Here is a 20,491-nt window from a genome sequence, read left to right as displayed (position 1 = left end):
ATGTTCATCATCCTTATCAGAGGAAATACGCGTAAAGTTGGGGGCTTTTTTTGTGACAGAGAAGAGAGTTTATTAGAACAGAGACCGACATTGCTGTACAAAGAAACAACACAAGTCAAACAGAGTACACAGACACAGACAAAGCTACAGATACGCCCAGAAAACCCACCACGGCTCATATCATTACAGCATTTCCTGGTTTCTACAGAAAGAACACGTTTTTTTTTTGGTTACAGAAACAGCCTGAGTGATCTTCTTTCTTGCCTCCTCTTCTCATTCCTCTCTTTCTGGAAGTAAAGAAGCTCTGTTTCACTCTGTGGCTGCAAGAACGGCCGGTCCTTCCACCTGCTTCCATCAACAAAAAACATGAGTATGCAATGCAACAGCTAATGTATGCCAACTCGGGAAGCCGTAATGGACGCCATTGTTATTACCTTGAAGGTGGCACCCCATATCTCTTCCTCTTTGGCAGGGATCGCAGTGATCTTGTTCTTAGGGTTCTCAAAGCTCCTAAGACCTCCTATTGTCGTGGAGTAGAAACAGCCTGCAAGACGTTCAAAGCATTTCATAACAGGCTATGTCGGAATATTCTAGAAAACAGAGCAAGTTCCTTGGAGAATCTATTGAAGGGGAAAAAAAAGCCCACCTTGAGGGAAGGAAGCAAGGGACTTGCCACAAGCACTCTTGAGCAGCTCTGCATCATTTGCAAACGCCACGTACCCATCGGCCGTGATTCCCCAGTACAATGGGACACTGCCATATTGGTCCTGCACAAAAACCATCCCAATTTTTTGATCAAGCCCTTTTCCAAGAACCAAGAATCTGTCACCTACAGACTAAAAGCAAGTGAGAAGAAGGGTTAAAGGGCAAAAACTTACAGAAGCAACGAAGAGGGTGGAAGTGGATTTGTCGAAGAGGACAAAGGAGAAGCTGCCGATGAGGTGAGCCACGACATGGTTAGCCGGATAAGGGGCCCTGTCTCGGAGAGCCTTGTAAGCCTCTATCACCAGCAACACCTCGTTCGCCTGCTTGGCCAACCCGTACTGCTGCTTCAGGCTTCCGAGGTTGTCCAGTGCCCCTTCGAACAAGCAGAATATCTCGTCCTTAGCCGCAAACGACCTTCCATTTCAACAACATCACAACAAAATGAAAAAAGAAAAAATATTAGCCTTCACTGTTCAAGAAATTGCTAAGAAGTCCATAAGTTGTGGGAGAGAAGAAGACAAAAGAGATGGGACCCACGAGAGAAAAGGGATAAGCAAATCATGAAAATTGCAATAAATTGCAGAGATAATAGAGAGATATGGGGTGGGTGGGTGGACCAACCAACCTGCTTTTGTACAAACATATCACAATCTCACACTATCCTTACTCTTAGATTCAAGATTTGTGGTTGAATAAATAAAATAAAATAAAAAAGTTGATTGTGACATCCACTATAGTACTTGCACTTTCTTAAATAATCTCACATGAACTCCATTAAACTCACATGACCACACATTATCATTCATGTTAACATAATCACCACAATTATTAATTATTATTTAACCCTTTTTCCTAATTAGTTCAGTTAGATGAATATTACTAATTCATTATAGAAGCTAGTGAAGGGGTGGCATCAGATTAGAGGCTTTGTGTCTGGTCTTTCAGATACGGTCCGACACCTGCAAAAATCTCAACCCGGTTTGGTCCCCAACTCGCCACACGACTCATTCCACCGCCACCGACTCGTGAACTCATCAATAACTCCGTAGATTTTGGCACTTTCTACATCTCATGATTTTACATTTTTAACACTTGTCCTACCAACCCAGGAAAAAAAAAACCTTTTTTTACCCAAAAAATATTTTTATTGGGTTTATCTGAATTTATATATAAAAAATATTATGGGTCTGTTTAAGTGCTAATATACACACACAAAATAATCTGTGTTTAAATTGCCATCGGAGTTGAATTCATCAGGTAAATTTATGGTGTCAAAATTAAGCCAATAAAAAAAGAAATATATATTCGAGTACTTATATTTTCTGCATTAAATAAAATCATCTTGCTATAGCTCTTCATGTTTTTGGTCTAATGGATTAGGCCCAAGGGTATATATTTATATGGTTTTTTTTGCTAAAATATATATTCATATGTTACATGCATACATTATATATATATATATATATATATATTAAGAAATTCATTTGGTGTAGTATCTAAACGTGTGGTGTGGGGTTTTATGAAATTACACGTATCTTATTTTTTAAAAGTCGTGAATACATGATTCACTTCTTATGCACCGACGGTCAAAGGATATATATATATACATATACATATATATGTATACACACAGACATATATACATCGTTTTGTCAATAATAAATATATGTTAGGAAATACTTTAGCCTACGTTATTTACTATGGTCCACGCCCAATGAAGGTTCAATGTTGTCGGTTCGGGAGAGTGTTGGAAAACTACACCGTAATCTACATCGGAATCTAAGCTTATAGTAATTGTATTTAATTTAATTATTTTAACAATGAATATGACCAAAATTAAGATAACGTACAATTTTTTTTAATATCAGAAAAATACCATATCAAGAATAAAATAAACAATACAAGATTATCCAGAATCAAACAAGAACGCTTATTCGCAGAGAATGGATCCATGAACCACGCATGGAATTTCGATGCATTTTCCTCTTTTATTTTTTTTATTTTCTTTACATATTCTTTCTTTTATTTTTGGTAAAATATTAATCATTTCCCCCTTGAATCAAACAAAACTAAATACCTTTTACCAAAACAGGAATTAAAAAATTAATCTCTTTATCTCTTTGTTTTATGTTTTTTCTTTGGTAAAAAAAAGTATTTCTTTGTTTTTTTTTTGTTTTTTTTTTTAATTTTCATATATTTTATCAGCAAAACCAGAGAGGACAATAGTTGGGGTGATCTCGACCGTCCGATCTCCATTTTGGTGATCGGACGGTCGAGACAGAGGCACCAGATTAAAAAGAGGAGAGAGAGAAAATCGCCGACGACTCACCTGGGCCGGAGAGGGGACTCGTTGTGGTGTGTATAAGCGAGCTGAACATGGTCGCCGACCTGTACGGACACGGCGGAGGAGTTTCCGTCGACGAATCTCTTCACCAGAGCCGTCGCAGTCGTCTTCGGAGATGGCGTCCTGCTCCCCGCCAAGACCAGCTCGTCCGGAGGCGTCACCACCGCACCGCTGAACACTCCCAGCATTTTCTCTCTCCTCCAGAAAATTCGCACCTAAGTCACTTTCCAGAGAAAATCTAGCAAATCGAATCTCTCTGAGAAAACGCTCTTTTTTCTGCGTTTCTATTTTTTTTCTCTGGGAGACGCAAGAGAGCTCAGATACGAGGGAGAGAGATCGGAGATAAGAGATGGAGCTGGAGAAGGGTGAGACGGTCTTTATAGCGAGGATATTGAAGGGTAAACTGGTCATTCCGCTATCCATGGAATCCTTGATTCTCTCCCACACTGAAATTAACGTCCAATACGTAAGCCAATGAGGAATACAAAAGTGGGTCCCACACGAGGGAACGAATTCATCTCGAGCGTTAGATTTGTATTCAATGGGGTCCACTTTGCCATTTGTTTCCGCTTCATGCATCCATCTGCTCACAGATTACATTACGCTAATAAATCTTTTTTATGAAATTAGTTTTATATTTTTGCTGCCTCTCGTAATATCAACTTTTGGTTTATTGTTATGTCTGATATCTATTTTCATCTACGGGTATATAATAAGAATAATTTAGCAAAATATCATATTATTATCATAATCATCTAGTCACTTGTGGTTACAAGCTCATAATTACTATAATTAAAAGTTGAGGCAGAGTTACTGTGCACTGAAAGCAACTTTAACCTAAATTAATGGGGATAAAACCATGTTTAATATTCCAAATGTCATATTTTATTAGATACTTGGATTATAAAATAAGATAACATAGACACAAGGAATCCCCGGCTAGTGCATTTTTAAATCATATAAATATATCCTTATTACATTAGAAAATTTATATACCCATTACAAACTCTACAATGACATATGAGTAGTGAGTATGTCACTATGAATATTATCCGTAACCATTTTATATGAAATATAATTGGAACACATATATAGAATATCTAACATGATTTTATTTATAATTAAATACCGAAATTTAGGGAAAAAAAACAAAAATGTTTATAATTTGTATTTTTAAAATCTATTTTTTTGTTCGTGTTACCTCTTTGACGGCTACTATCCCTTGTACATCTATAACATTAATTTTAAAGCACCTATCTATATGTTTGGTGAAATATCTGGATAGAAATATTGAAATTCTATCACCATTTTTTTAACGTTGTCCTTTTTGTTTTTAAAAAATAATTAAAATGGTCACATATGGGATCAACCTTGGTGGCTCTGTTTATGTATGGAACTTTGATTTTTCATGCCTCCAAATCAAAATCCAATTTGATAATCTAAGTACTTAGAAAATTTGAGATTTAATATACAAAACGTTATAAAATATAAAAAACCGTATATAATATAAGTTTTTTTTTTCTTTTTTCTTCATACAAAATTTGAATAAAGAGATTTTAAGATTCTTGAAAGGACAGCGACGCCCATGGTTTTTAGCTTTAGCCCACGGTTTTTTAGTAATTGGCCTTTTGGACATTTCCTCGTTATGAAATATGTATTACCATTTTCCCTTATATTTGATTTTTTTTTTAACTCGGAAAACGATATTGCATGTCCAAATATTATGTTTACAAGCATGTTACATAGACGTGAATCAAGGTTTCATTAGGGAATAAAGGAGAGGTTGTGAGATACATATTACCACAAAGTATATATTTTTTATATGTAAGATTCTTATTAAGTGAAAAAAATATCATTATTTTATGACAAATACGAAAACAAAAAGATCAGAGATCTGTACGATATATTTCGTATAGATTTTGATACGTATCCTATAAAGTATTTGGATTATAATATATCGGAGACGAACTAAAAGATGGCTTTTGAGATTGTAGATCTATGTTGTAAAAAATAATATTAACGTATATTATATATACGGTCCAAAAAAATGTTGTAATGTATGTAATTATTTTTATTTATATTGAAAATAGGTACTGTTTTTACAATTGGAAGATAGTTACGTGGCCTAATTATTATAGTCTAAGAAATGGATAGGACCTTCTAATGCTTTAATTGAACACAAAGATATTGGTTAAGAAAACTGAAAATCGGATTATAAAAAAAAAAAATTGTAATCAATAGTTGTTGACAACCACCAAGAAATGTTACATACGCGATAAAATTATATTTTCGATTAAATTAACTACGCGTTTGGGGAAATTACTTTTCCTCTTTTGAAATATTTTATATTGTCCTTTTTGATAGTAGTCTTTCGTCTACTAATTAAAAGTCATATTTAAATAGATATATAAATAGTTTGTAATAGTTAGAAAGAATTTCGATCGAACAGAGAGACTAATTAATTACTCTATCCGTTTCACAATAGATGAAGTTTTAGAATAAAAAATTTGTTTCAAAATAAATGACGTTTTTAGATTTTCAATGTATTTTTTAATATTTTTTTCTAAATTAATAATATTCAAATATTTTGTATAATCATTATATATCTAATAAATAAGAGTATTTTAGGTAAAATATTATTTTTTTAAAATTTATGTGTAGAATTTTTAAGCGTCATATATTTTAAAATAATAGAGGGAGTATTATTTTTTAGAATAATAGGGAGAGCAATTATTGTTGTCATGATGCAGAGATAAGAGGACCACCAATAAACTTTGAATAAGACAAGCGATATTGATGCTATTATCATGAAATTAAAAAAGAAAAACGCAAAGAAAATAGATGCACAAGCATTATCCATTAAAAATTATTTTGTAATATGATTTCTTGTTTATATAAGAGAAAAATTACAGAAAAAAATCCTACCATAAAATATTAAATTTTTTTAATACTAACTCTTAATTTTATTTTAAAATAATTCGGAATAAAATACTCAATTTTCAATAATAAAAAAAACTTTTGAGAAACTCCGTAAAAACAACGGGAAACTGGATGGCAGTCGGTCATCATGCATCCGTGCTCTCTCCATAGGCCAAGGAGTGGGAACTCCCCAAATAGAAAAGGACTTTGATATTTTTTTATAAAAAAATTATTTTATTTTATATATTACCCCAAATACCCACATGCATTTTTATGGAAGATATTATTTTAGAAGCCACACATCATTATCAGACGTCCGTCATCTAAAGAAAGTTTTTATTTTTTTTGTAAGACATAATTATTTAGCTGGTCATATTTTTTTAACAAAACCATTTTTTAAAACCCAAATTTAAATATGTAATTTTTTTCATATATTTCACTTAAACAGGCTCTCTGTTTTTTTTTTTTTTTTATAAATCCGAAATATGTTTGGATATAAAATTGTGGATGGTCCTCTACGACATGAAAAATGGTGACCCATCTCTCTCGTGATCTCATTGTCCACTCTTTTTATCCTTATGGCACCAAAGCACTCATATGCATGTTTTTTTTTTCTTGTTCAGTTTTCTCTTAATAATTATATTCAGATAATTATAATTATTACGTCATTTTTTTAATATTCTTTATTAGCTTGTAGTCACTTCAGTCCCATAATTTCGTCCCACTAGGTATTGCTTTTGTCAATTTCAAGGAAAAAAAAGCAATTTTAAAATTAAAAAAAAAAATCAATCTATATATAATAAACAGTCACCAAATTCGAAGTCCAACATTATCTGAAACAGGCCCAATGAAGGCCCAATGGGCCAAAAGTACAAATATGCCTGTACCCATTTACAAAAATCATAAAACTCATATTATTTTTTTTAATTTTATTTTTGCAGGGAAAATTAATTATTTAAATTAAGCAAAAGCATAAGTGAGGACATGAGGGTTAGTGTAGGAGGGCAGAGACAGAGGGTGAGGGAGAAGAAGAGCAAGCCGTAGCTTTAAGGGAAAGTGAACGATACGTTATGACGCCGACGCAGGCTCCGATCACGGGAGCCGTCAAGTAGACCCAAACGTCCTTGAGATCCCAAGCCACGACAGCCGGTCCCATCGATCGAGCCGGGTTCATCGACCCTCCTGATATTGGCCTGTGGTTCATCATAACGTATCATATATTAAAAGTTATAACATTGGACTGCATGAAAAAGCGATCGTACCCTGAAATGAGCACGCCAAGTGCAATGACTGTTCCAATTATAAACCCCGACAGTTTGCTTTCCTGTCCAAAACCAACGTGTAAACATTTTTCAGATAGCTGTGGCCGTAAAAAATCATCCTTCATTTCATTTTTTTTTCTTTTTTGATTATTCGTCCAAGGGATGGATAAAAATAATTTAAAAAAAATGATGATGTGTAGTATTTTTGTTAAAGACATATACCCTTGTTAATTTTTTTTTGGATTTCAAAAATCCATTTTTCAGTATCATGCCTTTTTTTTATAAATGTTTTTTAAAACAATTTTCGAATTTAAATACTGCTATTAAATATATATACATAGATATGTACGAATAATTTAGTTTCCTAATTTATTGGTGTATATGTGTATATATATACACACACGAATAACTACGGAAACTCAAATATTTTATGGGATATTCATAATCTGAATATCCAATAAATATTTGGATACGAATATGGTATCAAATTATTATATTCGAAATTTCCGAATATGAACCTAAATTTTACTAATACTCAATCCGTGTCTAGTCTGATTTCAGAGTTGAGACCGTCACAATAATATAAGAGGTTTAAATGATACCGAGTGATCAGGCCCGCAATTCAACGCAGACGCGAGAAACACTACAATCCCCGTGGCGATTAGCTCGACGCAGAACGCAGACGCGCATCCAAACGCAGGCCTCGTGGCCATCACCTCGGCCTTCACTCCGTATATCCACATCCCCATCAACGTCGCCACGACCGAACCCAGCGTTTGAGCTCCTATATAAAACGGTACCTGAACCATAACATTCACGTCTCATTACACCATGGCCATGGACCATATGCACATGCATGTATGCATGATATGACATGATGGGTCATGTTCATGCATACCCGGGACCAAGGGAAACCGCCAAAGGCAGCAAAGGCGATGGTGATGGCGGGGTTGACGTGGGCACCGGAGATGTGTCCGACGGCGTAAATGACGACCACTACCGAGAATCCGGCCGTGGCCGCATACTCGAGCAAGCCGCCGTGTCCTCCGGTGAGTCTTGTCGTCGCTATTACTCCGCAGACGCTGAACATCAGAATGAATGTCCCCACCATCTCCGCCATCACCTACACACGTATATTTACCTTATAACGAAACAGATGACCCATCTTCAAAATATAACTCTTTTGGACACGGATCATGTAAATATCGGAGATATGCTTACAATACGTAATGGGTTCAAGTCCATATCACCAAGGAAACAACGAAACAGCCTCCGTTTCGATGAACAATCCCCGGTTCTCGACATGGATGAAGTGGAGCCAGTTTCTTGGTCGTCTCTGGACGGAGTCTCCTCGTTTCCGGGAGCATTGTTCGGAGATAGCTTCGTCTGGAACATCACCATTTGTCTCTTTATCTTTTCAATGGCTGTCTCCCAGACGTGAACAGAAAGCTCATGACCAGTAGAGATGGAGCCGAGTCTTTATCTGTCGTTGGTTGAAGAAGAAGATGGCAAAGAGGGTAAGAAGGAACGCAAAGAAGGTGGAGAAGAGATCAGATTAAAAAAAACGAAAATAAAGAAAGAAGAAGATGGAAAAAGACAATTAAACAAATGGGGGTTTCCTCCTGTTGAGCTGTTTGAGAGGAGACGTTGTCCAACACATTCCATGTGTTTGCCCTAATTCGATCACCTGCTTGCAACCAGAAACCCAACGCTTGTTTGGCGTTTCTTAAGTCATGCATTAGAATCAGATGGATGCATCCTCAATCTAATTATCTTTTATCTCAGGAATCTCAACTTTCTCACATTCCAATTAAAATTCGGATTAGCATAAGCTTCGTAGGTAATGAATAGTAATCCAAAGAAAGGCTAATGAAATTTGCTGTTGAATGGTTACGAACTTACAAACACTCAAAATCAAGTCTTGAGTCCAAATGCTCCACAAAAAGATTCGAGCTTTACATTAAGATGTGTTACAAACAAGAGCAAAAATGGCGTAAAGTCAGTCACAGTTAGTTTCCACATCACAGAGCTTCGAGTGGCAACGAATTAGAAACAGAACCAGTTCGTCTCTGTCCGAATCCCAACACAGAATTACCCAGATCGAAATCCAAAACAAAGCCTTCTAATTGAAGCCCACCCATCACGATCGGGTTGACTCGACCCGACCCGCCGTCGATGATTCCCAGGCACCGGATTCCGCCTCCGACATCCACCATCAGATTCCTCCCATGGATCCTCCACCTCACCATCTCGCTCTGCAACGCGAATTCCACCGCCGGGATCGGCGTCGTGTCGGCGAAGCAGAGGCCGAACGGCGCCACTGCGGTCGCTGTCGCGGTCGCGGCCTCGGCGAGGGATTCAGCTATCATCATGTAGATTGAGCTCTCGACTACTGTGTACGGAATCACGGTGCTCAGCTCCGCCGATAACGGAGCGTTGACGGAGATCTTAACGCCGTTGACCCGGATGGATTTCACGTTAATTACGTAATTGCCACTCGGATCGGTGAATAGAGGGGTGTACACGAGCAATCTAGACACCTCCGCACCGAATACGACCTCGGCGGAGGAAGTCGAGACGACGCCGTTGGTCGGCAACAGGTAAACTGTGAAACGGCGTCGTTCAATAGTCTCGGAGACAAGCTGAGAAGGGAGAGATATTTGGGCCCTACCCAGGCCCAATACTCCATGGGCCTCACCAGCGAGCCCACGTAACAGCCAGCGAGGAGCACAAGCGAATAGCAAATCTACGGCTCCAGGCGACGTAGCAGAGGAATCAGATCCAACAGCCAGGAAGTCACCGGCGAGCTCTCCCCTCGCCGAGAACCCCATGACGCCGTTACGGATCAGCAATTGGCAAACGGAGTCGTCCCCGCGCGACGATGAGACACGGTGGGCCCCAGCCCTCGCCCTCGCGCAATCGCTGGAGTTCCCGGAGGTGAGATTCCGAGACGAGGAAGATGACGAGGAGCAATCGAACCAGAGGATGGTTCCGGAGAGATCGACGACGAGTTTGACGGGCTCCGGCGATTCACCGAGACGAATCTGGGCGACGTATTGACCGGTGGGTAGATCTCTGGAGACGGGGAAAACGACGGCGTTTAAGGGGTGGGAGAGAGAAAGGGCGGAGAAGTAGAATAGGACGAGAGCGAGAGAAGAAGAAGAAGCCATTGAAGAGGGAGTGTGAGTGAGGAAGCGGACCTAAGTGATGAGAGGATTAGGTTTGCGACATATATCGACGCGATGGGCCGACGCCGTGTGGTTGGAAGGGTGGAATCGGAGGGTCGTAAACGATAAGGATATTCCCAAGTTTTAAGTGGAGGACAGTGCTGACTAGACTGCGTGTCATTTTTTAGTCAATGTTTATCCTCAGAATATCCGAATTTAGCACGTGCGTAGTTTCAACCATATCTATTTTCACGTGTGGATATGAAACTGGTCGGCAAATGGACTCTAGTTCGACCCATTATAATTGGGCCATGGTGTACATTTGTAAAATCGGAAAAAAGCCTTTACTTTTTTTGTCCTCAGTCTTTGCCTATTGAATTGGCTTCTCTTATTTAAACCCGACACAAAACAAACAGAATTCGACGAATACAAACATATTTCAACGGTTTTCGGACAGAAACCACCAAAACACAAACATCAAGTGCACGAGGTTTTATGGAGCAGAAGAGACGAAGTGAAACGGAGGTTAGAAGCTTCAAGATCAAACTCCAACAGATTATCCTCCAAAGCAAGCCCTCCTATCACCATCGCGTGTCTGCTATACTCTCTCCCCGCGTTACTAACCCCCAAACACCACCTGTCTGTCTCAAGAACCATCGAGTTTGATCCGTAGATTCTCCATTTCCCACCGCTTTTCAGGACAAGATCGATCACTGGCACGTCCGGTCCAGTTATTCCCATCCGGATGTTCTTTGCGTCGAAACATCCGCCGTAACCAGCCAAGCCAGGCACTTCAACCATCTTCCTCGCCTTGGCCTTGGCCTTGAAGGCTCTTACGAAGGGTTCAAAAACTGAACCGTGCATAATGGTAGTGTGCGTTGTGGTGGCGAGCTTGGTGCCGCCATTGCCCTTTTTGTCAATCGACAGTAAAGATTTCTTGAAAGGGAATGATTCGCCGTCGATCTCGATGGATGTCACGTCTAAGAAATATTCATCCGAGGGTGCACCCTTGACCTGTATTACAAAAACACGAATGATTGTGAGGTCGAGACTCGATCTCTATGTACATTTTTTTGTCATGGCATTACCGAAAGTATCTGTACGTACCCGAGGCTCGGCGGTACTGACAGGGTTGATGAGCAATGGAGCGGTGAAGAAGAGATTGGAAGCATCTCCGTTGTAAGGCGGGAGGGAATATGGACCACCGCCAATGAAAAGGCTTCCGGTTTCTCCTGAATCGATCAACTTAGAAGGAAGACAGAGAGCGAATTTACGAGGGAGCTTGAAAGCGGAAGTGAGCTGCATTGGAAGAGAGAGCACGTTCTTGGATAGACCGAGAAGTCCGCGGGATGATGCTCGGTACGGGTAGAAGGCTCCTGGCTGGCCACACGAGAAAACCAGTGGCGGTGCGTCGAGTCTTGGACCGCCGGCCGGAGTTGCCGGCAGATTCATGATGTCTTCACCCAAGCTTCCCATATAGAAACGGGTCTCAACGTAATCAAAAGGGTAAACTCCACATGAATTGTTAAAGCAGCCAAGCGGAACAGGCACACCTGATGGCAAAGGGCAATCCCACGGTACTGCAAAACATTACAGAAACAGCGTAAAGATCGCTCCTTTTCGTTGCGGGTATAGTATTATAACAATGGCGGATATATATGGACAAAACCTGCATTCTTCACGAGCTTGCATTTAGGAGAAGCGAAGGAGAAGGGACGGTAGGAGGACGAGTTGTAGCGAGCTTCGGAGCAATCGAACCATGGGAACTGAGAGGCGAGGTCGAGGACTAAGTTCACTGATAATGATGGTGAAGTGCCCACTTGGATGTTGACGTAGTAGAGGTTGAAGATGAAATCTAGTTGTTTGGCCACTTTTAGGGTAAACCCATGTGGTTTTCTTGCGGCGGAGGAGGACGGACCGGCGGCGGAGAAGATGAAGAAGAGGAGGAGGAGGAGGAGGATACGCCGGAGAGGAGCCATCATGAACCACGAGAAAAGTCAAAGCCGCTTTGACTATCGAAATGATGAATCCTTGAAAACAAAAGCTTACGTTATGTGTTATTTATGGGTCACAGCTAAGTTCGAATCTCTTGGAAACAATTGTTTTTTTTTTTAACATTATTGTTGTTCTAGATCTTAGACCATTGATTTATAAAATAAATAAATAAATAAATGGAACGCGTATTTGGAATTGAATAGTCTTTACGTAATATTTTATTTGACATTTCATATATTATTGTACGTGGTCCAGACTGTGAAATATGTAAATAAATGTAATGGAATGGTTATGGGGCCGAGCAAGAGCACGCTGAGTTTGGCTGGATTCGCCGGACGTATTCACATTATCTATCGTATGCTCTACCAACTCAATTCTTTAATTGCACGTTTACATAATAATCAGTGATAATATTAAATTAGTGTTAGCGTAATGTCATATTTACCCGTTGATGATTCCTTTCGTTTGCCATGTGCGTGTTTTTTAGGAATATTAATATAATATTTTCCTAAATTAATAATATTAATTGATAATATATAAGACCATACTTATGAATGTCTTAAAAGAAAAGACAAATGGGATCATTTATCTTTAATAAATTTAAGCGTTACAAATCTTTAATGATTATTTCGCGGTATGATTATTATGTTTTAAAAAAAATGCAGAACAATCGCATTTCGTCTACCTTAGCACATGAGACGTTTCATCTCTATGATTATGTTTTTGTTATTCAAATTAACATCTGTCAAATGGATGCATAATTATGTGGCATTGGATCTAATAAGACATGAATCAAGCAGTTGCAGAGCGAGTGCAGGAGGTGTTGTGTAATAAAAGAGAAGACGTGACACTGAACTTGGAGGATTCAATATCAAACTCCATCAGATTATTCTCCACCAAGATTCCTCCAATAAGGATCGCCGGCCTCACTCCACTCCCGCCTTGAACCGTCAAACACCAGCTCTCGCCATCGTCCACCATCAAGTTCGAGCCGTAGATTCGCCATTTCTTGCCGTCTCGTAGCACCAGATCGATCGCAGGGACGTCCGGTCCAGCGATTCCCGTCCGGACACTCTTCCGGTCGAAGCACGCGCTGTACGGAGCATAAGTGGTCGTCTCAATCATCTTCCTCGCCCTGGCTTTGGCCTTGAAGGCTTTGATGAAAGGGTTGAAGATAGAGGAACGCATATAGGTGTAGGGCCTAGTGATGTCGAATGTCGTCCCGCCTTTGCCCTTTTTGTCAACCGACAGTATTGACTTGTCGAAACGAATCGTTTCCCCGTCCACCTCGATGGATCTCACGTCGACGAAGTAATCGCCAGGAGATGCGCCCTTGACGAAGACAAACAAAACAAATGAATGTCTCCATGGGACCATGACCATGAAGAAAACTGAAATTGAACATCTGTAAACGAACCTTGTGTCTTGCTTTAATGGCAGGGTTCGTGACAAACGAGGTGGTCGCGAAGAGACCGGAAGCGTCTCCCGAGTACGGAGGATAGAGATATGGCCCGCCGCCGATGAAAAGGCTGCCACGGCCTGGTTCTTGGTTGGTATTGGAAGGAAGACAGAGCGCGAATTTCCGGGGAAGTTGGAGTGATGAGGCGAGCTGCATGGGGAGAGAGAGGACGTGCCTAGAGAGAGAAAGTATTCCCGGTGATGACTCCGGTACAGTTCCGGCGGTGGAAGGGTTGACGCATGAGAAAACCACCGGCGGAGTGGTGAATCGGGAGCCGAGCCTCATGATATCTTCGCCCAAGCTTCCGATATACACAATCTCAACGTCAGAGATAGGAAACACCCCACACGATTGGTTGAAGCAAAAGCTTGTCGGCGGCGCTCCAATGGCATTGGGACAGTCCCATGGAACTGCAAAGTCATCAGTAAACCCTAGGGTTAATAATATTATTGTCGATTCAAAAAAGAAGTATGGGTCGACAGATATGTGGAAGCGGAACCTGCGTTCTTGACGAGTTTACAGCCGGGGGAGCCGAAGCGGAAGGGACGGTAAGAGGAGGAGTTGTAGCGAGTGGCGGAACAGTCGAACCAGGGGAACTGTGACTTGGAGGAGAGATCGAGGACCAGGTTCACTGAAAACGAGTTTTGAGCAGTGCCCACTTCGATGCTGCTGTAATAGAGATAGCCGAAATCGTGTTTGCTCACCTTCATCATAAACGCATGCGGCTTTCCCGTGGCGAAGGCCGCCGAGAAGAAGAAGAAGAAGAGGATGATGATGAGATGGAGACGAGCCATTGATTGTCAATGTCTTTTTTCTCACTCATTGAGTGTATTTATAGGCTAAACAGGTAGTAAAGTATATATGATGATGATGATGTGCCTATACATACCAGCACCTACCTTATCCAGGACAAGAGTGGAGCCCCGTGTGGACCGGCAGACAGAAAAAAAATAGTGTACTCCATAATTTAAACTTTACATTATATTATAAATTATAAACTCAATGATCTTTTTAATTTTGGTAGCCTGCTTTCTAGTCTTTATATATGAGCACGAACGCAATAAAATTTGCACATGTCAATATCTCATCATGCTAAGAGACATATTTTAGGATTACGTGAAGATATTAAAAACTGGGAAATTTGGTGGAACATTTTTTTTAATCCAATTCCGTAAAATAATATTACTGGTTCAAAATAGTTTTTTTTTATTTGAAGAGTGCCTTTCATATCAACAAAATCTGGGAGATTTGGATCTGCTAGATCTATTAATTACTATACGGCACGTGTGTATATATTAAAAAAATGTACATGTATTCGACCAATGAAAATCACATGGAGTTGAAAGATATATATATATATATATATATTATAATTCACATGGATACTCAATTTTAAAGGTTCGGTTATGGTTGTATAATCGCATCATGGGCGGACCAGGGGTCCTTTGCTTACATTATTTTAATTAAAAAATTAATTTTTTTTTATAAATTTTATATTTTTTAAAATAAAGATGTAAAATGCTTTTGTATTAAAATATTTAAATTACTTCGGCCCCTTCTATGAATCATCGTCCACCATTGAGATTCGCCCCGCTCAAGCATATTCACATGAAGAGAGGCTTTCATAGCATGAAGCTATGGAAACACCGGGGTAACCTTTGCTTGTTATACACGTAACATAACATAATATAAATTAAAAACTCAAATATTTATTTAAATATAAACGACGAGTTTCAACTCATCACTCAAAGAGAAATAATGTCTCCTCTCCCATTTCTCATCCTCCTCTTCCCCTTCGTCGCCACCGGAAACTCACCGGAGAAACACCACCGGCTTATCATTCCGGTGGTCAAAGATCCGGACCTTGGCCTCCACTATGCCGTCGTGGGCTTCGGCACTAATCCAACGGTCTTAGCCAAATTCGGACTCGAGTTCGGCGGTCGCTTCTCCTGGTACATATGTTCGGACCCTGGCTACAACTCCTCCTCCTACCGTCCCATCCGTTTTAGCTCCCCCAAATGCAAGCTCGCCAACCAAGCATGTACGTAAGCCATCCGTATCAACATATGAAACATGCCTTTTTTTTCTTCTTCTGATAATTAGGAGGTTGGACTTTCTATGTCCATCTTTTTATATATAATCTTTTCAGCTTTATGGGACTGTGGCGAGGCAGCGGAGGTCATGCCACGTTGCTTGAGCGATTCTTGTGGAGTGAATGTGTACAGACCAAATGTGAGGGGAAGTCTTCGTGGAGGGTTGGCCCAAGACGTTATGAGCTTCATATCGACGCCCGACGGCCTTAGACTCGGTCCACGTGTCAACTCACCGCCATTGATATTCGCATGCACCGAGTCAGATGCCATCTACGGGTTACCCTATTCGGCTCTTGGAATGTTTGGTCTGTCAAGGAACACTCTCTCTTTTCCAACGCAGATCTCTTCTGCCTTCAACATTCGTCGAAAATTCTCCCTCTGTCTTCCTTCTAAACCCCAAGAATCAAACCAGGGCAAGTTCTTGATCGGCGGAGGTCCATATTTGTATCCACCGTTCAAGGGGGACGTTTCCCGTCTGTTTGCTACCACCTCGCTGGTCACTAACCCCGTCAATAGGGCAGAACCTCCGGTTAGTTTCCCAACGTTTAACGTTGTTCATGGTGACATCACTGCAAGTATTTGTTCTTATTACAACCAGCTTTTACAAGTATTAGAAAGTTTTATTTTTGTTTCTTTCTGACAAGATCAAGGGTGCACCATCCGACGAATACTTCATCGACGTGAAATCCATCGAGATAGACGGAGAACCGATCCCTCTCAAGAAATCTCTACTGTCGATTGACAAAAAAGGCAATGGCGGCATCAAGATAGGACCTGAGATCTATACCTTTATGCACTCGTATATCTACAAGCCGTTCCGCAAAGCCTTCGTAGCAAAAGCCAAGAAAAGAGGGATTGTGAATGTATCATCGGATCGATCTCAGTTCGATATGTGTTTCGACCGGAAGAGCATTGGAACGGCGATCACCGGACCGGACATGCCGGTGATCGAGCTGGTGCTGAAGACAGGGAGATGGAGATTCTACGGCTCGAACCTGATGAGGGACGCCGACGAAAACACGACTTGTTTGCCGTTTATCGACGCCGGGGGTGATTTTGGCAACGGGGTCTTGCTGGGATGGCATCTGTTGGAGGATACTCTAATGGAGTTTGATCTTGAATCTTCCAACTTCAGTGTCACCTCTTCTCTTTTACTGCATAACACTTCTTGTTCCCGTTCTTAGAACTACTTGTGATCGGTTGATGATTGTGTTTTTTTTTTTTTAAAAAAGAGGAAAATTATCAAAAAAAAAAAGAAGTGGTATTGAATTGAATAGAATCCTATTCGGTTTGATATTATTTTTGTAGAATTGAATAAACCAAATAATTCCAAATCGAACCGGTATTAAAACCAAATTGAACCGAACCGATGATTATTCAGTTTTAATTGAATAAAATTATTCCCCGACAAATAGCGAATCGAAACGAAGACCAAATCGTCTCTTGATCTCCTCAGAGAGACAAAACTTCGCAGAATCCATTCCTTTTCTTTTGCTGGGTTTGAATTGTGGAGTAATCGAATTGTTCTTCCTCACGAATTGGGCATTAGGGCTTTCTTCTTTTCCTTTTTTTTTCTTTGGTGGGTGTTCCCCTGAAAATTTTCAAGGTTTCGATTGCTGCGAGCAGGCTCTGATGGACAAGGTGGTTGATCTGTTCGGTGTTGGACAAGACAATGTTCAGAAACTGATGGAAGGAGGCAACGATCTAAGCAAGATCGAAGAGGTTTCTTCAGTTTCAGTTCCCTTTTGTTGGTCTGTGCTGTTCGGATTCGATGTCCGACATTTTAATTTCTCGAGCTCTTTGTCTGATTTTGCAGGGATTGTTCATAGGTTCTGTAGCAGAGGCAAGTAACAGAGATTTGCTTAAAAGCTCCAATGTCACCCATATCTTAACGGTGGCGGTGGCTGTATCCCCTCTTTACCCTGATGAATTTTCATATAAAGTCATCGAAGGTATGTGATTTTTTTATGGATTTGAGACCACTCAGTCCTAATCTGTGAATCTGTGGTTGAGGAGACGTCGAACTTGTTAGAATGGCAGAAGGTGAATCTGTATATGCATAACTCAGAAAGAAATTTCTACTGGATAAGAACTGTCTCAGATCATTTTCCTCCATTGATGCTCTCTTACTAATGTTGTGTGCTTGTAAATTGATGTAGTTGTTGACAGATCCGAGACCGATTTGACGCAATATTTCGATGAATGTTTCAACTTTGTCGACGAAGCTAGACAATCTGGTGGTGGGGTTTTGGTCCACTGTTTCATGGGAATGTCTAGGAGGTGAGTCTCTCTTCCCATGATCTTATCATTCGCTTTCTTCTGGTTGATTTGGCATTTCTGAGGAGAAATGTGGACTAGTAGTAACCTTTTATCTATAAGGAAATTCATGCAATGACTCGTCTTATGCTTGCGTAATGATATACTCCGGTTCAAGAACACGTACAAGCAATGCAGCAAGGAGATAAGTAGTTGTCACTTTTTGGGCTTACTTATTATTATTACAAATGTTATGTAAATTTCTGAAAGTAAGGGATCAAAACTAAAAGTAAGAGTTGTAGGGCTTCGCTGATTTTTCCATCAGCAGCCTTCATCCTCTGTAAGAGGATTACTTATGTTATGAATGAAGATATCAGTTGTTTGGCTGATCATTCTTGAGGGGAGGTTGACGATCCTCGAATATCGTCGGATTTGCTGTTCTCCTTAGTAGCAGCAGGTTTTTCTATTAGAATCCATCGCCGGGTTCTAACACGTAAACATCTAGAAAAATTTGTTTGGACGACAACAATTCTAAAGCCGATAAGTATTATATGCATCGAATGAACTTTTACAAATTTCTGCTTATGGGTCTTGATCAAGCTCAACTGAAGTTTGGCAAAATGGAATACACGGGTAGTTGAAGTTTGCTTTTTGTTGTTTAGAGGAAGTGTGGTAAGGGGAAACAGATGAAATGTTATCAAACTAAACCCCCAAAAAAGAGATGGTAACACTCTGAATGCTCTGGTTTCTGTCTCAAGTGTGACTATAGTGGTGGCTTATCTGATGAAAAAGTATGGATTGAGCTTCTCTAAAGCCATGGAGCACGTTAGGAGCCGACGGCCTCAGGCATTGCCTAATTTCGGTTTCATTTCGCAGTTGGAGCAGTACGAAAAATCCATCCAAGGTAATGCCCCTGTTTTAAATCGAACCATTTTTTTCAATATTTCTCGTCATTGTCTGTCTACACACGCTTAGATTTAGCTAAGATTTTTACATTATATGCAATTCATTAGACATATGTGACATGCGAAGAGTGGAAATGTGAAAGACTGGATTTCAGAGCGGTAGAAAACATGTGTTGATAAGTGCAACGCAATGGGGAGGTTTCTCGAGGAACCCTCCGATGTGATTAGAAAGCGAAAATTTTCGTGACCATGCTAGAAAAAAAGATTGCCAATTTGAAGGCTGAACCATGACAAATGCTTGGACAGAGCCATAGACCATTAGAAAAGCTGTAGAGTTACATTCTGAAGCCGTTTTCATTCACAATATACTCGGGGATCATTATAATCTCCGACCCATAAAATCTCGTTGTAGTCTATGGATAACATGTGTGACAATGCTCTTCTTTTTTCGTCACGCAGCAAATGGGGAGGAGAGCATAGAAGAAGTTAAGCTCACTGTTTCAGCCGACAAGGCGACGTCCTGAAGAACGTCCGTCCCTAAGATTCTTAATCGTGGTATGCCTTTAAGGACCAAAGCTTTTGTCCTGAATCAGATTTGGTCATTTGAAGAATGCTTTTGTTAAGGTGGTGATCCTTTTGGTAAATCAATCAAAGTGTATTTATTACCCATTGGTAATATGGGTGATGAAGTAAATGAAGCTTCAACATGTTCCGTTGACTTCTAGTTTTGGGTTAAGTGCAAGGAGAGAATTTATAATTGCGGTTTTGTGAAAATAAAAAAGACGGCTGTGAAATACGAAAGGCTGTTGAATTAGAATGCATACAAAAAAAATACATAACTTGTGCAAAAACTTACTACGCAACTATTAAAAATTGTATATTATGCGATAGACCATGAACGAATTAAATAAAAGATGTGAATATATGTGTGTGTGTAAACTATCGGAGACTTAATTGGAGCATGCACCTTGCATGTCTTCGTGAAGCTATAGATCCATAAAAACACAAGCATAAAGAGTGCTATGTGTTTGTCATCAGCATGGTTTCCTTCCATATTGTCGTGAACTAAGTTTTTTTGTGTGTGTGTATTTACATTTTTATCTCAGAAAATGAATATAATCACGTGTCAATGTCATCCGATATGTATGACCGCATATATGCATATATATATTATAATGCACGGACGGATTAAAATGCTTTGTTGACTGATCTGAAATATCCCAGCACGGCAAATATACAAGTACATACATGCTTATACAACGTATATTATCGCTGAGTTTTGAAACTAATTATTGATGATAAACTTTTATAATTTAAATTGTACCATGATTTACTTGCTATTTCACTGCGATGTAATTGCCTTCCCCCCCCCCCCCCAACTTTATA

The 20,491-nt window shown here is 39.8% G+C and overlaps 7 protein-coding genes across 7 annotated transcripts; 2 read left to right on the top strand and 5 right to left on the bottom strand.

Annotated features, from left to right (window-relative positions):
- Positions 1-68: 68 nt before the first annotated feature.
- On the bottom strand, positions 69-3,401 carry LOC104818800 (stem-specific protein TSJT1). Its single transcript, XM_010548539.2, has 5 exons — positions 3,035-3,401; positions 879-1,119; positions 647-767; positions 435-544; positions 69-345 (listed from the first exon to the last, which is right to left on the bottom strand). The coding sequence occupies exons 1-5, from the start codon at positions 3,235-3,237 to the stop codon at positions 310-312; spliced, it is 711 nt and encodes a 236-aa protein (XP_010546841.1). The 5' UTR covers positions 3,238-3,401; the 3' UTR covers positions 69-309.
- A 3,396-nt stretch (positions 3,402-6,797) lies between these two features.
- LOC104818799 (probable aquaporin NIP7-1) lies at positions 6,798-8,791 on the bottom strand. The gene is made up of 5 exons (XM_010548538.2): positions 8,452-8,791; positions 8,129-8,353; positions 7,833-8,030; positions 7,231-7,292; positions 6,798-7,161 (listed from the first exon to the last, which is right to left on the bottom strand). Exons 1-5 carry the CDS (start codon positions 8,629-8,631, stop codon positions 6,960-6,962), a joined length of 867 nt encoding a protein of 288 aa, XP_010546840.1. The 5' UTR covers positions 8,632-8,791; the 3' UTR covers positions 6,798-6,959.
- A 290-nt stretch (positions 8,792-9,081) lies between these two features.
- LOC104818798 (basic 7S globulin) lies at positions 9,082-10,520 on the bottom strand. Its single transcript, XM_010548537.2, has one exon. It carries the CDS (start codon positions 10,398-10,400, stop codon positions 9,252-9,254), a length of 1,149 nt encoding a protein of 382 aa, XP_010546839.1. The 5' UTR covers positions 10,401-10,520; the 3' UTR covers positions 9,082-9,251.
- Positions 10,521-10,688: 168 nt separating this feature from the next.
- Positions 10,689-12,425, bottom strand: LOC104818797 (basic 7S globulin-like). The gene is made up of 3 exons (XM_010548536.1): positions 12,067-12,425; positions 11,505-11,977; positions 10,689-11,411 (listed from the first exon to the last, which is right to left on the bottom strand). Exons 1-3 carry the CDS (start codon positions 12,377-12,379, stop codon positions 10,875-10,877), a joined length of 1,323 nt encoding a protein of 440 aa, XP_010546838.1. The 5' UTR covers positions 12,380-12,425; the 3' UTR covers positions 10,689-10,874.
- Positions 12,426-13,100: 675 nt separating this feature from the next.
- Positions 13,101-14,661, bottom strand: LOC104818796. The gene is made up of 3 exons (XM_010548535.1): positions 14,351-14,661; positions 13,810-14,261; positions 13,101-13,724 (listed from the first exon to the last, which is right to left on the bottom strand). The coding sequence occupies exons 1-3, from the start codon at positions 14,643-14,645 to the stop codon at positions 13,185-13,187; spliced, it is 1,287 nt and encodes a 428-aa protein (XP_010546837.1). The 5' UTR covers positions 14,646-14,661; the 3' UTR covers positions 13,101-13,184.
- Positions 14,662-15,609: 948 nt separating this feature from the next.
- Positions 15,610-17,146, top strand: LOC104820107. Its single transcript, XM_010550480.1, has 3 exons — positions 15,610-15,892; positions 16,001-16,473; positions 16,589-17,146. The coding sequence occupies exons 1-3, from the start codon at positions 15,610-15,612 to the stop codon at positions 17,126-17,128; spliced, it is 1,296 nt and encodes a 431-aa protein (XP_010548782.1). The 3' UTR covers positions 17,129-17,146.
- A 212-nt stretch (positions 17,147-17,358) lies between these two features.
- Positions 17,359-19,829, top strand: LOC104818795 (dual specificity protein phosphatase 1B). The gene is made up of 5 exons (XM_010548534.1): positions 17,359-17,666; positions 17,761-17,896; positions 18,104-18,224; positions 18,959-19,104; positions 19,565-19,829. Exons 1-5 carry the CDS (start codon positions 17,577-17,579, stop codon positions 19,627-19,629), a joined length of 558 nt encoding a protein of 185 aa, XP_010546836.1. The 5' UTR covers positions 17,359-17,576; the 3' UTR covers positions 19,630-19,829.
- The last annotated feature ends 662 nt before the right edge of the window (positions 19,830-20,491 follow it).

Source organism: Tarenaya hassleriana, unplaced genomic scaffold, assembly GCF_000463585.1.
Source record: "Tarenaya hassleriana unplaced genomic scaffold, ASM46358v1 Cleome3, whole genome shotgun sequence".
NCBI lineage: Eukaryota > Viridiplantae > Streptophyta > Magnoliopsida > Brassicales > Cleomaceae > Tarenaya > Tarenaya hassleriana.
The sequence above is the reverse complement of the archived record's forward strand: the minus strand, read 5'-3'. Positions and strand labels throughout refer to the sequence as shown.